Source organism: Scyliorhinus canicula, chromosome 3, assembly GCF_902713615.1.
Source record: "Scyliorhinus canicula chromosome 3, sScyCan1.1, whole genome shotgun sequence".
NCBI classification, from domain to species: Eukaryota; Metazoa; Chordata; class Chondrichthyes; order Carcharhiniformes; family Scyliorhinidae; genus Scyliorhinus; species Scyliorhinus canicula.
The window spans coordinates 229435617-229452202 of NC_052148.1; the positions used below are offsets into that span (position 1 = coordinate 229435617).

The 16586-nt window shown below is 41.9% G+C and overlaps 1 protein-coding gene across 12 annotated transcripts in view; it reads left to right on the forward strand.

Annotated features, from left to right (window-relative positions):
• kiaa1109 (KIAA1109 ortholog) overlaps positions 1–16586 on the forward strand; it is a 534122-nt gene that overhangs the window by 76128 nt on the left and 441408 nt on the right. For all 12 annotated transcript variants that reach the window (XM_038792378.1, XM_038792369.1, XM_038792381.1 and 9 more), the window contains 4 exons: positions 743–818; positions 5193–5386; positions 7319–7398; positions 13670–13820. In XM_038792378.1, coding sequence (XP_038648306.1) covers positions 743–818; positions 5193–5386; positions 7319–7398; positions 13670–13820 — 501 coding nt within the window. The remainder of the gene's footprint in view (positions 1–742; positions 819–5192; positions 5387–7318; positions 7399–13669; positions 13821–16586) is intronic.

Sequence of the window (16586 nt, forward strand, 5' to 3'; positions counted from 1 at the left end):
TATACAGAGAGACAATATAAGAGTACAATTCTAAATCCACCTGTGGGTGTGTGTATGCATAAATTATTGAAGGTGGCAGAACAGGTTCAGAGTGCGGTTGATAAAGCATATGGTTTTATAAATAGGGGCATAGAGTACAAAATAAGGAAGTTATGTTAAACCCGTATAAAACACTGGTTTGGCCTCAACTTGAGTAATGTATCTAGTTCCGGACATTGGACTTTAGGAAGGACATGAAGATATTACAAAGGATGAAGGAAAGATTTATGAGACGAGTTCCAGGAATGAGGAACTTCAGTTACATAGATTGGAGAATTGGGGTCTGTTTCCTGTTAAGAGAAAGTTGAGGGGCAATTTAATAAATGTATTCAAAACCCTGTGGTGTCTGGAAGGAGTAGATAGGGAGAAGCTTCCATTCGTGGAAGGATCGAAAATCAGTGTGCACAGACTTAAAGTAATTGGCGAAAGAAGAAATGTCGATAAGAGGAAAAACCTTTTTACACAGTGAGTGGTTAGGATCTGAAATGCACTGCTTTAGTGTGGTGGAGGAGGTTCATCGAGGAAATCAAGAAGGAATTGGATCATTATCCGAAAAGGAAGAATGTACAGGGCTAGAAGGCTGGTGAGTGGCACTAGGCGTTGGCCTACTTCAGAGCTGGCCAAATAGTTTCCTTCTGTGTTGTAACCATTTTATGATACATGTTTATGTGCTTATATATTCTCTGTACGATTTTTTTCACAGTATTAAAACTGAAACACAAGACCCCTCATCATCCTGGCGATCACTCATTCCAGTTATTAAAGTTGATATCAGTACAGTAAGTAAACTTTTATTTTCAGTTCCAAAAATACCTTTGCTGCATTCTATTGAGGAGAACAAAGATCTGTATTTCACGCTGCAGTGTTATGATTTGTCAGGCTGAAGTTGCATCATGGTGATTGCAAAAGTGCCTTTCTATTGTTGAGGATGGTGAGTGACGTAGAGAGGTACTTGTAGGTGATGGTGTTCCCATGCCGTTGTTGCATTTGTCCTTCAAATGGTAGCGTTTGTGGGTTTGGAAGGTGCTATCTAAGGTGTCTTGGTGAGTTCCTGTAATGCATCCTATGGATAGTACACACTATTGCCACTGTGCATGATAGAACGGAGTGAATGTTTATTGATGAGGTACTAATCAAGTGTTGCATACATCAAAACAAGTGGAAAGTATCCAATCACACTTCTGACTTATGCCTTGTAGATGGTGGGCAGACTTTGGGGAGTCAGGAGGTGAGTTACTTGCTGCAGAATTCCAAGCCTCTGACCTGCTTTTGTAGCCACAGTATTTATATGGCTCGTCCATTTCAGTGTCTGGTCAATGGTAACCCCCAGAATGTTGATAGTGGGGATTCATTGATGGTAATGCCATTGAATGTCAAGGAGCGATAGTGAGATTCCCTCACGTTGGAGATGGTCTTTGCCTGACACTTGTGTGGAGCGAATATTACTTGCCGCTTGTTGGCTCAATCCTGGATATTGTCCATGTCTTGCCACATTTGGACATGGACAGTTTCAGTATCTGAGGAGTCGTAAATGGTGCTGAACATAGTGCAATCATAAGTGAACATCCCCATTTCTTTTTTTTTTTAAATTTAGATTAGCCAATTATTTTTTCCAATTAAGGGGCAATTTAGCGTGGCCAATCCACCTACTCTGCACATTTTTGGGTTGTGGGGGCGAAACCCACGCAGACACGGGGAGAACGTGCAAACTCCACACGGACAGTGACCCAGAGCCGGGATCGAACCTGGGACCTCAGCGCCGTGAGGCGGTTGTGCTAACCACTAGGCCACCGTGCTGCCCTTACATCCCCATTTCTGACATTATGATGGAAGGAAGGTCATTGAAGATGGTAGGGCTGAGGACACTACCCCGAAGAACTCCTGCAGTGATGTCTTGGAACTGAGATATTTGACTCCCAGCAACCACAACCATTTTCCTTTGTATGACCCCAACCAGCAGAGATTCACATTGACTCTAATTTTGCTAGGGCTCCTTGATGCCACACTTGGTCACCTTGGTCAAATGCTGCCTTGATGTCAAGAGCAGTCACTCTTACCTCACCTCTGGTGTTCAGCTCTTTTGTTCGTGTTTGACGCAATGTTGTAATGGGGTCCGGAGCTGAGTGGCCAGAACTGTATACAGAATTCCAGCTGTGGTCTGACCAGAGTTCTGTACAGGTACAATAAAGGGAAGCATCTGATGTGCCTTTTTTCCCCACCTTATTTATCTGTCCAGCCATCTTTTTTTTAAATGTAAATTTACAGTACCCAATTCATTTTTTCCAATTTAGGGGCAATTTAGCATGGCCAATTCACCTACCCTGCATATATTTTGGGTTATGGGGGCAAAGCCCACGCAAACACGGGGGGAATGTGCAAACTCCACACAGACAGTGACCCAGAGCCGGGATCGAACCTGGGACCTTGGTGCCGTGAGGCAGCAGTGCTAACCACTGCACCACTGTTCTGCCCTGTTTAGCCATCTTTAGAGTCCAAGGTCTTTCACTTGCTCTGTCCCTCTCAGAATCCTGCCGTTTATTTAGCATTCCCTTGCTTTGTTTGCCCTCCCAAATAAATGACCTCACACTTCTTTGGATTGAATTCCATTTGACACTTTTCCAGCCATGCAACCATTGATAGAATTCGGCAGTCCATGCCTATCCTCTTCACTACCAATTACACAGCCGGTTTTGTGTCATATACAAATTTCAATCTTGCCTCCCACATTCAAGTAATTAATCTACAGCACAAATAACAAGGGTCCCAACATTGAGCCCTGTGGAATGCCACTGGAAACCGTTTTCCATTTGCAAAAGCATCAGTCGATCATTACTCTTTGTTGCTGTCACTGAGCCAATTTTGGATCCAACTCACCACACTCTCTGGTATCCTGATGACTTTTATCTTTCTGACCAGGCTGCCATTTGGGACCTTGTCAAATGCCTTAATAAAATTCATGTAGGCTACACCCACTGCACCACACTCATAAATGCTCTTCATTACTTCCTCAAATAAAATCAATTAAGTTAGTAAGATACGACTTTCCCTTAACAAAACCATTCTGATTAGCCCGTGTCTTTCTAAGTGACAGCTTATCCTGGCTCTCAGAATTAATTATAATAAATTTCCCAGATCCAAAGCCAGATTGACAGGTCTATAATTATCCCTCGCTCTCTTTTTAAATAATGGTACAATGTTTGCAGACCTCTAATATTCTGATGTCTTGCCCATATCTAGGGAGGATTGAAAATGATCCTTAGGGCATTCGGTTTTTCCTCTTTGGCTTCTTTTAACAGCCTGGGATACAGTACATCCAACCTTGGTGATTTATCCACCTTCAAGGATGTCAGTCCCTCCAATACTTCCTCTCTCATTATGCTTATTGTATAATATTTCACACTCCTCATTATTCATCGTTGTTCTGCTTTGTGAAGACTTTATATTTTAAAGTACTCATTAATGATTTCCTATAGCTTTGTCGTTAGCTTCAGAACAACATTTAAAGAGAAGGGTAATTCAGTTTATTATCAGTGTTAACTGCACCATTCGTTTATTTTTTGAAAAAATAATTTTCAGAGCTCCTCTACAAATACACTGGGCAGAACTCTCCGTAGCCCGATGCCAAAATTGGGATTGGCAATCGGGCGCAGAATGGCTTCAATGCCGGATTTGCGTCATCAGGACTCGTGCCACGCGCAGTTGCAACACCATTGGCACGACACCGGCTGGCCCACCCGCGATTCTCTGCCTCTGATGGGCCGAGTTCCCGACAGCGCGGACCACGTGTGCTCCTAGCAGTCGGGAACACGGCGTGCTGGCTGCAAGCAGTGTCCAACGCCACCACACATTTCCGGGATCTATGTCGCTGGCTGGGAGCTTCTGCTCGAGCTGGGGGGAGTGATGGGGGGTGGACAGTGGGGTGGGGGCTGTATGCTTCGGGTGGACGGGTTAGGGATCCAGCACAGCCAGCGCCATGTTTTCCGGCACGACCAGTGCAAGCCGTCAGCCCTGCGGGTGCACGGCCTGGGACCCGGCGATTTTCCAGTCGTTTTCCGCATGATCTGCATGGCGCCGGTGCTAGCCCCTCACCGGTACCAGAATCGGTGAGGCATTTGAGCCGATTTTCCCATCGTGAACAACTGCAGATTCCCCCTTGGTGCCGTCACTTAGCTGCTGGAATGGAGAATTCCCCCCACTATTTGTTCGATTTACTGAGGGAAATAAGAGTAGGAATTGCACAATTACTGGCCACAACTGCCAATTCTCCTTAGATATAGCGGTGGATTCAAGGACTAGAGAATTGGGAATTTTACACCCTTGTCACAAAAGGGACTGAGAATAAACCTGGCAATTATAGGCCAGCCAGTTTAATGTTGGTGGTGGGAAATCTTTAGAAACAGTATTCCACGAGAAACTTAATAACTATAAGAACTGGAGCAAATCTGGACTTGATGAGGAAATATTGTGTTTGACTAACTTCATTTTTGTTGAGTTAACAGTGGATGGATGAGGGCAGCACCACTGATATTGTGTGCACGGACTTCCTAAAGGCATTTGATGAACTACTAAATATTAGTTAGCAAAATCAAGTCTCTGTTTTTCCTCATGTTGCCGTTGGTTCTTTTTCTAATCACTTTATATCTGTGTCCTCTGGTTCTCGACCCTTCTGCCAATGAGAACAGTTTTTCCCCATCTACTCTGCCTAGACCCATGACTTTGAAAAAACTCTGTCAAATTTCCTCCGTCTTCTCGAAGGAGAAGAACCTCAGCTTTGTAAATCTATCCATGTAATTGGAGTCTCACATTCCTGAAACATTCTTTTAAGTTTTTCCTGCACCTTCTCTGAAGCCGTCACGTCCTTCCTAAGTATGGAGTGGGGAAACCTTGCCAAATACAAATACCAGTAAAAGTTATCTTTCCTTTTTAACTGGTATGCTGTGTGTGTTTTTTTCCCATATATACTATATTGTGTACAGCAATAATGTTCAACTTATTGTTCATGTTTGAGAAACTGAGAGTATGACAATTTAGTTTTCTTGCTTTCTGATTATCTTGCATGTTTGTATTTCAATGTGGCGCTGAAAGCATTTTGAAAAGCATTGCAGATCATACCTCATTTGTTCAGCTGTACTAATGTAATATTTTGCTACTAGGGTCGTTTAGCATTTGGAAACCGCTTTTTGCCTCAGACGCTCTGCATAAATTTTGACGATGCTTTCCTGACGTACACTACAAAGCCACCTTCTAGCCATCTTGACCAATTTATGCACATTGTGAAGGGAAAATTGGAAAACGTTAGAGTCATGCTGGTTCCTAGTCCAAGACATGTTTCCCTGCAAAACGATGAGTATGAAGAAATTGTTGTTATTAAATATAATGAATTTCAGAGCTCATAATCCTTGCATTATTAATATTTAATTGCAAAAGGCTGAGTTTGAATTCAATTTTGTAGTTCTCAAAGTATTCAGATTCAGAATTATAAGTGTTTGAGAGTAATATAACATTGCCAGGAGCATGTCAGAAGAAGTTAAAGAACGTACAGCCTACTGATTTTTATTTTATTAGATGTACTTGGATGTAATTTGTCACTTGGATAGATCGCATCTTATTTTGTCTTGTTTGATGCTCTAGAGTTGAAGGTTGGTAAGAATTAAGGGTAGTTTTTATTTTGTGCAGTGAACTGTCCTTGTGTGGATCATGACGTTCTGCTCCAGTGGCGATAATGGAGTATTCGGTTGAGGACAAGAATTCTGATCTGTAATATCACAAAGAATTTGATGTCAGAGGGATAACACTCTACAACACATGTCCACTTCTAGGTTGCGCAACATTAGTTACTAAAGTTGAAATTTTATTTATATATTTGATCTGGCATTAAATATTTGTGCCAATTATAATAAAATGTTACATTTTTCATCTTAAGAGGATCATACCTGTCCCAGGAACCTGTGAAAACTTCTATAATTTAATAGTTAATTAAGAATTTTGGTGCTGCTAAATTAATAGGTATCCAATATTTAGTTTAAAGGCTTTCTTACTACTACAATTGAAACACATATATATAATGTACGTAGATTTACATAGAATATAGAGCACAGAAACAGGTCATTTGGCCCACCTATCTATGCTGATGTTTGCACCCCAAACAAGCCTCCTTAAACCCACTTTAGCTAAAACTTTCAGGATTTCCTTCCATTTTTTTCTCCCTCATGCTTATCTAGCTTTCCATTAAATGTGTTTATTTTATTTAAAAATGTTTTTTTCACTAATTAAGGCAATTTAGCGTGGCCGGTCCACTTACCCTGCACATCTTTGCGTGGGTGGGGGGGGGGGGGGAGGAAGAGAGAGGAGGAGGGGGGGAGAGAGAGGAGGAGGGGGGAGAGAGGAGGAGGGGGGGGGGAGAGAGGAGGAGGGGGGGGGAGAGAGGAGGAGGGGGGGGAGAGAGGAGGAGGGGGGAGAGAGGAGGAGGGGGGGAGAGAGGAGGAGGGGGGGAGAGAGGAGGAGGGGGGGGGGAGAGAGGAGGAGGGGGGGAGAGAGGAGGGGGGAGAGGAGGAGGGGGGGAGAGGGGGAGGGGGGAGAGGAGAGGAGGGGAGGGGGAGGGGGGAGAGGAGGAGGGGGGTGGAGGAGGGGGGTGGAGGAGGGGGGGGGGGGGGAACCCACGCAGACACTGAGAATGTGCAAACACCACTGTGCCACCATGCCTCCCCCTGAAATGCGTTTATGCTATTCTCCTCAATTACTCTGTAACTCTTTAAAATAAATCCATGAATTTTTTTCCTGCACTTCAGATATTGTAATATGAAGATAAATGGCCATTTATACACACAATTTTCCGTTGGCTCCTCCTACCCCTGTAACAAGAGGTTACAAAGACCATGTGATTTTGGAACTTCAATTAAGGTTGCAGAAGGGGTTAGATGAGCAACATTAGTAGTTACACCAATTATTGGATTAACAGCATGAAAATGCAATTTTGTAGAGAGGACAAGGTTATTTGTAAATGTTGTGGTGTGAAAAACTGAGGGGTGTAGGCACAATCAAAATACGAGAAACACAATAAGGAAAAGTCAAACGATCAAAGCTGCTGGTGCAGCTGGAATGAAACTAAACACAAAGTGTCAACATAGAAAAGTAACTGCCAATTGCAACGATAAATAATGAATTGAGTTGTTACAGTACAAAATATTTAGAACAGTATATTGTAGTTCATAGCATTTGTTTTACAATAGCAACGACATCCATCTAATTTGAGTTTTTGTTTTATTTTTCTCCCCTTTAGGCCACCTCGTTTGATGGGAGAGGGTTTTGTTGTAATGCAATCAAATGATGTTGATATCTATTACTACATGGATGAACCAGGTCTGTGTGTATTTTTCTCTTGTACTATGCTTTGAACTTTATTTTTCCCGGTCATTCACTTTTGGATTTCAGTTGAAGGCTGTTATTTTTGTTTCTAATTTGTTCTCTATTTTCTTCCCTTCCTCTTCTAAATCATGCTAAGGTATGAGTTTTGACAGGCCTCTACTATATCCGATATTCTTATTGTACGGGTTTTGTTTTAATGCCAAATCAATGTTAGCACAGTGGTTAGCACTGTTGATTCATAGCGTCAGGAACCCGGGTTCAATTCCTGGCTTGGGTCACTGTCTGTGCGGAGTCTGCATGTTCCAGTCAAGTCTGCGTGGGCTTCCTCTGGGTGCTCCGGTTTCCTCCCACAGAATCCCGAAAGACGTTTTTCTTAGGTGCATTGAACATTCTGAATTCCCCCTCAGTGTACCCGAATAGATGCCGTAGTGTGGTGACTAGTGGATTTTCACAGTAACTTCATTGCAGTGTTAATGTAAGCCTACTTGTGTCACTAATAAAGATTATTATTATTATTGAAGCTACTGCATCTTTCCTAATAGAATTTTTGAATTATGGAGATCAGAAAGCTTCTATTATTTTTGGGAGGTTTATTTATTTACACACGGAACCCAACTTTTTTTCAGCAAAGCTCCACGCGTGGATAATTTCTCTACAATTGCTATTTCTCTTCTCTGCAATTGCTATTTCTCTTATTAATTATAAAACTAAGCAGCTACTTTTCGCAGAGGGTGGTGAATTTGTGGAACTCGCTGCCCCATAGTACAGTGGAGTCTGAATCATTAAATAGTTTCAGGAAGGAGATCGATATATTTCTGGTTTAAAAAAACAGGTTAAAGGGATATGCGGAACAGGCAGGGAGGTGGATTTGAGACCAGGAAGAGATCAGACATTATCTGATTGAATGGCGGAGCAGGATTGAAGGACTGAATTGCCTACTTCTGCTCTTTATTCCTATGTATTTTCATAAACTTTATCAGACACAAAGTCAATTTAAATCTACACATTAAAATCCTTGAATATGATTGCGCTATAAAGGATATAAATTAATGGTCTCATTTCTCACTTGATGTAGGATCTTTCATAGTGACGAATGGTCTATGGTGACAAACAATATATCCCTCGGTGTAGAACTTGATATAGCCACAGGGAAAGCAGCTATTATCCGATTCACGAAGCCTCGAATAACATCAAAACTGACTCTTGGGACCGAGCTCATGGTTTACACCTTGTTGTATGACTGTGAAACATGGACAATTTAAAAAAAATATTCATTCATGGGACGTGAGCATTGCTGGATAGGTCAGCATTCATTACACAACACTAATTGCCCTTGAGAAGATGGTGGTGTGACACCTCCTTGAATCGCTGCAGTCCATGTGTTGTAGGATCACCGACAGTGCTGTTAGGAAAGGAGTCCCAGAATTCCTTTGACAGGGCTAATAATCTCACTGTGATCCAATGAAAGTGACGGAATGGCTGTTATGCTCCTTAGCCATACCCACAAGTTGTTAGTGAGATCTGGTTAGGGGCCAATAACATTTTGTTTAAAGCAGACAAGTTTGAGATTCAGAACACTTGATAATAGAATAAAGCCACAAGTTTTATAGAAAGCCGTAAAGTTACAGGTTTTGTACAAATAAAAGTAAATGTTACTATATAAGGTCAGAAAGATAAAACAATTTACAGTATCTGTCTTGAGGGTAAGTATGAAGTACGTGTGAATTAAGAGGCAAACCACATTACACAAAGAATGACAGATGTAATTCGAACAGATGACATCGATTTCTGAGAAACCCAACCAGACAATAGGCTAACAAGCTCATTAAAACCCTGTGTCTCTCACACATGGATTACCAATCTTTACCTTCAAAAATCTTGCTTTAGATTTATCTCCAAAGGTTGCTCCAGCTTAGATGGCTTCAACGATGGCCAATGACACAGGGTTTCAACATTAACTTCTGGGTTTCTGTTCCCCTGGATTACCAAGTACATTCAAATATCAACTCACAAGCACAATATCAGTTCTTGGGCCATGCCAAGCAGAACACTATTTCTCCAAAGGGGTACCTTTGCTCCAGCGGCCCGCATAATTGAGTCACCAACCTTCCGCAGCCTTTTTGAATCTTCAGGGCTACTCCTGAGCTCACTTCAAATTACCAGACTCAATAGCATTAACTGTGGCCCACCTCAACGGGCTTCAGTCTTGTCTTTTGAGATTCTATTCGTCTGGATTTCAAGTATATATCCAAGCATCAAATTACAGACTCAACTTCAGATTTTAGTCTCTGCCGAGCAGAACGCTACTGCTCCAAAGGGGTCCCTTTGCCCCAGCGGCGTGTTAACTTGAAGTCTATTCATCTGATTCTCTTTTAACTGAATTTATCTGGGACCTGTTTCTGATTGTTATCTTTGTCTCTTGTCTGGGTCTTTTTGGAACTGTTCTCTGTCTCCCTCCCTTTTGCCTGGTCTGGGACACTTCTTGCGACCTCTCCCTGTCCCTTCCCTTATATCCCCCACCTGGGAAATTTGCTGGTCATGGCACTCTACATCTGGCGCACAGAGCTGGTCCTTGACCTGGATACAGAACTGCGCACGTGATGCCCGCTCCCACCTGCGTTGAAACTCTGAAGACTGATAGGACTTGGAGTTCCCAATGAGCAGATAAGCGTGGTGTTCATAACATGGCACCTTCATTGGCTTAGGCACGTCCTCAAGATGGAAAACGATCAAGCATATTCTGCATGGTGAGGTAACTGGAGCCAGATGATCAGTAGGATGCCCAAAGCTCCGCTTCAAAGACGTTTGCAAATGTGATGTATGAGCCCTGGACATCGATTATCGCACTTAGGAGCCATTAGGTGACAACAGAGGAAAATAGAAACACCTTATGTGTTCTGGTGTGAACGAGCATGATCACCAATGGCTACAGATGCCAGCTGCAAACAGAGAATGGCAGCAGATACCATCGCCGAAAAAAAGCAACGTAGAACAACACCTGGTAGCTTCATGTGGCACTTGTGTCAGAACGGGCATCTCAAGAATTGGCTTCTTAATCCAAAAGCAAATGTGCCCCATTTGACGATACCCTACTTTAAATGCTGCACTTCCATCTCGTCATAGGTTGGTTGAAAGCATCTATCACTTAATAGCTTGATGAAAATATTGCTGTTACAGAATTAATGTTTATATTTTGTTTGCATAGACCTCATGATACAAAAACTAACCTATGCCTGTGATTATGCTCCAATGAACCTCTTTTCCTTTTTCTTCTAAACTTATCAGCGTAACCCACTGTTTCTTTCTCTCAATTGCACTTCTCAAGCCAAGACATGTATGTTGTTCATCTGAACAACTCCATGTGGTAGCAAATTCCACATTCTAGCTAATCTCTTGGTAAATAAATTTCTCCTGAATTCCTTATTAGATTTATTTGTGTCGGTTTTTTATGACCCTGGATTTGAAACCCCCCACTAGCACAAATGACCTTGCTGCATCTACCCTATCAAATCCCAACATAATTTTGAAGAACACTATTTAGGATATTCCTCAATCAATTCTTCTGTAGAGCAAAGATCCCAGGTTGTTCAGTCTCCCCTAATATTTCTGGTCTCACATTTATAAATGTGTGTCTATTATTTTTTCATTATATAGTCTAGTATTGTGCACATTACTCTTGTGGTCTAAGTGTGGTCTAAACAAGGTTCTACATAGGTTTAACATAGCTTTTATGTCTTTCAAATGCAGTCCCTAGAAATGAACCTCAGTGCTTCGTTTAATACTTTTATGACCTTGTTAATCTGCATTACTGGTTTAAATGATTATTTTTTGTTGTCTGTACCCCATATTGACTCTTATTTTAAGGAGTATATGATCTCTTTATTTCTCTTATCAAAGTATGCTGTCTCACACTTGCTTTTATATTGAAACTAATTTCCCATTTACGCATCCACTTTGCAAATTTATTAACCTCTTACATTTTGTTGCTGTCTTCCTTAGAGTTACTTTCTTACTCCTTGTTTATACTTTTAAGACCTGATATTTTGAGTACTGTATAAATTATGGCAGTAAAAATAATGGAATGTGGTAGAAACGTTACTCAAATTTTTACTATAACAGAAAAACCTCTTAAAATTAAAATACAGTAGTCAGCACAGATTTCAAAAAGGAAGACGTTACATAATCAACCTCATTGCATCCTTTGAAGAAATAAAAAGGTGTATAAAAGGGTAATGCAGTAGATGTAATGCATTTAAATTTTCAAAAACTCATTGATAAAGGTACTGTGTCGCAGTTTTTTTCAAACTTTTTTTCCGGGGACCCATTTTTACCAACTGGCCAACCTTCACGACCCACACCGGCTGACCTGCGTGACCCACCATTTTCTCTTATCTTGTTTGTTGCTGACAAAAATGGAGGAAATGTTTTTGGGTCCTTTTGGCCCCAATGGACCCGAATGCTGCGACCATATAAAAAAAATGCGGCCGCACTGCACATGCGTGCCCGATCATTGGCGCGCATGCGCATCATTTTGCGCATGCGCACCGATGATCGGGCACACATGCGCAGTGCAGCCAAAGTTTTTTATATCTGTTCCTGGCCATTTTGAAGGCCGCTTGCAGCCGGCTTTATTAAAAGCCCACCCGACACCCGTCCGCGACCCACCCGAGTTTGACAATGCCTGGCATAGTAGACTCTGGAGCTTATGGAATAGGGACAAGAATAGAACTGATAGCAAGTCTCTTACACATCAGGAAACTAGAGGAGTAGGGCTGAAAGGTATTTACTCAGGGTGGCAGAAGATGGGAACTAATGTTCCACAGTGATCAGTGCTGGGATCACTGTCCACTATTTACATATATACTATTAGTGGTTTCAGCTCAGCAATTATAAGTACGAATTTGAAAAGTTGCAAATGACGCTAACTTATAAGTTATAGTTAATTATAAGTTATAGTTCTTTTTTAATTTACTGGATGTGGGCATTGCTGGCTGGGCCAGCATTTGTTTCCCATTCTTAATTGCCCTTCAACCGAGGACATTCCAGGGCATTTAAGAGTCAATCACTTTGCTGTGGATCTGGAGCTAAGATTGGCAGATTTCCTTCCCTAAAGGACAGTAGTGAACCAGATGGGTCTTTACAACAATCAACAATGATTTCATTGTCATCATTAGACTTTTAATTCCAGTTTAAAAAAAAATTGAATTCAAATTTCATCACCAGCCATGTTGGGATCTGGGTATTACCCTGGGTCTCTGGAGTGCTAGTCAAGTGACTGCCTTCCCGTAGAAAATCTTCAGATGTTCAAGAGCCATAAGACACGAACAATCTTTATAAACAGATTTTTATTACTAATGTACTTCTGTGACGAAATCTTCATCTTTTTCCTCTCTAGTCCTTCAGGCTTCCTTCACACAGCTTCTTCCTCTCTTGTCTAGGCTTCTTCTCACAATTCGGATCATAGAAAATACAAATCTGCTTTACTGACACCAGCCAGAGCTAGCACATGCTCACTGCTTAACTTATTTTGACAGTGTTACTTTTCCAATGTGGAAAATCAGTTCAGAGGTTAAAAAAATATTATTTTACTTGAACAAAAGTTTGAATTTGAATCTGAGCACCTGTGTCCCAATATGGTTGACTCTTACATTCTCTATTAAACTCTTTTCCCAGATAGAGGCCCCAGGTTGGAGGGTTGGCAGCAAGAAGGTGGGTTAGGGAGCTGGAGTGAGCAAGTGCTAGCTCTGGCTGTGTCAGTAAAGCTGAGGGTCATGTGACCCTACATAAGACCGGTTGGAAAGTCCAAAATAAATCTCACGATGGCGTTGGAACAAACGACTGATCTTAACCTTCATTCCCTCCTTCCCCCCCTTGGCCACCCTGCAAAAAAACCTTGTTTAAAGTTCTTTTTGCTGGGTTTTTTTTCAGCAATAACTAAGAAAAGCATCTCCCTCAAAGGAAAGAATGACTTTCTGTCTCGTAGATAGCCTCCTTTTTTTCCCTCAAGACTTGTCTTGCATTTAATTTTGTATCTGTACGAATCTTTGAATCTTATATTTTACAGAAATTTTATTGGTAAATTTTCAAGGTTGGGCTGAAGAGCAGGGCAATGGGACTAATTGGATCACTCGTTCAAAGAGCTGGCAGAATAGACTAAGTAGTCTCTGCTGTACAATTTTAGGATTCAAATGGTATATTGTTCTTTTTATCTGTTTACTATTACAGGACATGGGTATATGATTTTAATGATTATTATTTTGTGCAGGTATTGTACCTGAAGAAACAGATGAAAATGCTGAAGAGAGTCCAGGCAGTGAAAGTACAAAATTACAAGACTTACCACCATGTTGGGGACTGGACATTGTTTGTGGTAAAGGAACAGATTTCAACTATGGACCATGGGCAGATAGACAGAGGTAATAAAAAGATACATTATTATACCATGCTCTGCTGAGCTCTTGAACAGTTGATGAGAAACCATTTTTGATCATTCATTACCCTGACACCAAAATCACCCTTGCTAATTGACACCTGATTTCTGAGTAATACATCAAATTACACTCTTCTTTGTTACAGATTGGGTTTGTCTCGGAGTACTACTTCTTGGGAGTGTTGCTTTCAAGTGGTGTGATACGCAAAATACACTATGGAACAGTCGAGTTTTGTTTTTGTGTTATTCCCCAGTCCTCATTTTCCTCAGTTCTGAAGAAGAGCCATATTGGACTCAAAACGTTAACTCTGTTTCTTTAAGGGCAGCACGGTGGCGCAGTGGTTAACATTGCTGCCTCACAGCGCCGAGGTCCCAGGTTCGATCCCGGCTCTGGGTCACTGTCCATGTGTAGTTTCCACATTCTCCCCGTGTTTGCGTGGGTTTCGCCTCCACAACTTAAAAGATGTGCAGGGTAGGTAGATTGGTCGCGCTAAATTGCCCCTTAATTGGAAAAAATGAATTGGATACACTAATTTTATGAAAAAAAACAGTTTCTTTCTCCACAGATGCTGCCAGTCCTGCTGAGTTGTTTCAACATTTTCCGTTTTTATTTCACGTTTTCCTCCTCTGCTAAAAAAAGCTCGGCCCATGGTTATGTGTATGGGCGTTAATGATGCCGCTTGGTTGACCTTCCAAGAAATGTGTTTTAGCAGAATTGCAAAACAAAAAGAATTAAGAGATTGTTGACCAGGAATGGTGCAGATGGGAAAATGTCGGCACTTTTGTGATGCTGACTTTGGAAGGATTAGGAAATGTGTACTGGACTATTGGGAGAAGTGATATTTCAGTAGCATGGTTATCCTTCTTGGTATGTAGCCAAATATGTAAATTAGCTGTGTATTTGAATCTTTTTGTATGAACTACAAGATATAATCAATTCTTCTATCGTAAAACCTTTTTTTAAAAGAAGCAACGCTAAAATTCTAGCTGTCAGACAACCGATTGTGCTAATAGTAACCGTCTCCAAGCTAATAGTATCCGTCTTCTGGCTACCAGGGAGGCAAAGGCCAGAACATCTGCCTCTTTCTCCTCCTGGATTTCCGGATCTTCCGACACACCAAAAATCGCCACCTCTGGACTCGGTGCCATCCTTGTTTTTAACACCTTGGACATGACATCTGCAAACCCTGCCAGAATCCCCTAAGCTTCGGGCATGCCCAGAACATATGAACATCGTTTGCTGGTCCTCCCGCACACCTTGCACACCTGTCTTCTATCCCAAAGAACCTGCTCATCCAGGCCACTGTCATGTGTGCCCGGTGAACGACCTTAAATTGTATCAGGCTGAGCCTGGCACATGATGTGGACGTGTTGACTCTATTCAACGCATCTGCCCAGAGACCATCCTCTATCTCTCCTCCTAACTCCTCTTCCCATTTGTGTTTCAGCTTCTTGATCTGCATTTCCTCTGACCCAATGAGTTCTTTTTTAAAAACATTTTTTTATTCTCCTTTTTCACATTTTCTCCCAAATTTACACCCAACAATAAACAATAATCAGTAACGAATGTAATGTCAATCACCATACTAATAACAATAATCCTATTCTCCCACCAAACCCCAGGCATTGGCTCGCAGGTTAACATAAACAAATGACAAAAAGGAATGACGAATCACCCATAGTCACCATTTATACAAACAGCCCCCCTCCCCCCAACCCTCCAAGCACCCAACCCCCCTAATGCTCGATGTGATCCAATTCTCGAAAGTGCATAATGAATAACGCCCATGAATTGTAGAACCCCTCCATCCTTCCCCTCACTTCAAATTTGACCTTTTCAAGCATTAAGAATTCTAGCAGGTCCCCCCGCCATGCCAGGGTGGAGAGATTGATCTCCACCCTAACAGGATCTGCCTTCGGGTGATCAACGAGGCAGAGGCTACGACTTCTGCCTCCGCGCCAGTTTCCAACCCCGGCTGGTCTGACACCCCGAAAATAGCTTCCCCAGGGCCCAGGTCCAGTTTCATGTGCACCACTTTGGAGATTACCCTAAACACCACCTTCCAGAAAAGTCCCTTGTAGTTGGTGCTAATTTAGATCAGATATTTTATTTGTTTTACCACTTTTAATTTTGTTTTAGTGCCTTTTCCTGTTTTTTTTTAAGAGCAATTTCCAATTTTATTAGAGATGTATACAGGACTCGCCAAACATGAAATTGCATTAGGTTCCCACTCAATCAAGCAGTTGAATATATGTCCAATGATGAAAATACTCATATAGTGTCTGGGATTTGTTTGACTCTTCCCTTGGGTTGAGTCAGCCTTTTCTCCTGATACGTGTTTCCCTCTAACTGTTTCATGACTGTTGGAACTTTACTGAGAATGAGAAAGGTCATGATCATCCTTTATTTGGTAGTAATGTTCTGTGGCTGGTTGGGTTCCCCTTGACTTGGGGCTCAGTGGTATATTCCTTCTTATTTGATGTGAGGGTGGGAGAAGTGCTGTGTCCTGTATGGGACTTTGTTGGCTCATCCTCTGAAGCATGTAAGGGTTGGGGTACCGTGGAATTCCTTAGTTCTCCTGCATTTTATATATGGCGGAGCTGGGCTAGAGGCCTGGCTCAGCCCTGCGGTCAGTATCCTGTTGCTCTTTTGGATGGGGGCACTTCTTGCTAGAGTGCCCGTGAGGAGTCCATTGTGGTTGGATTCATAACCGGATGGGTGATGATTTGTGCCCAATGGTTATCCTATTTC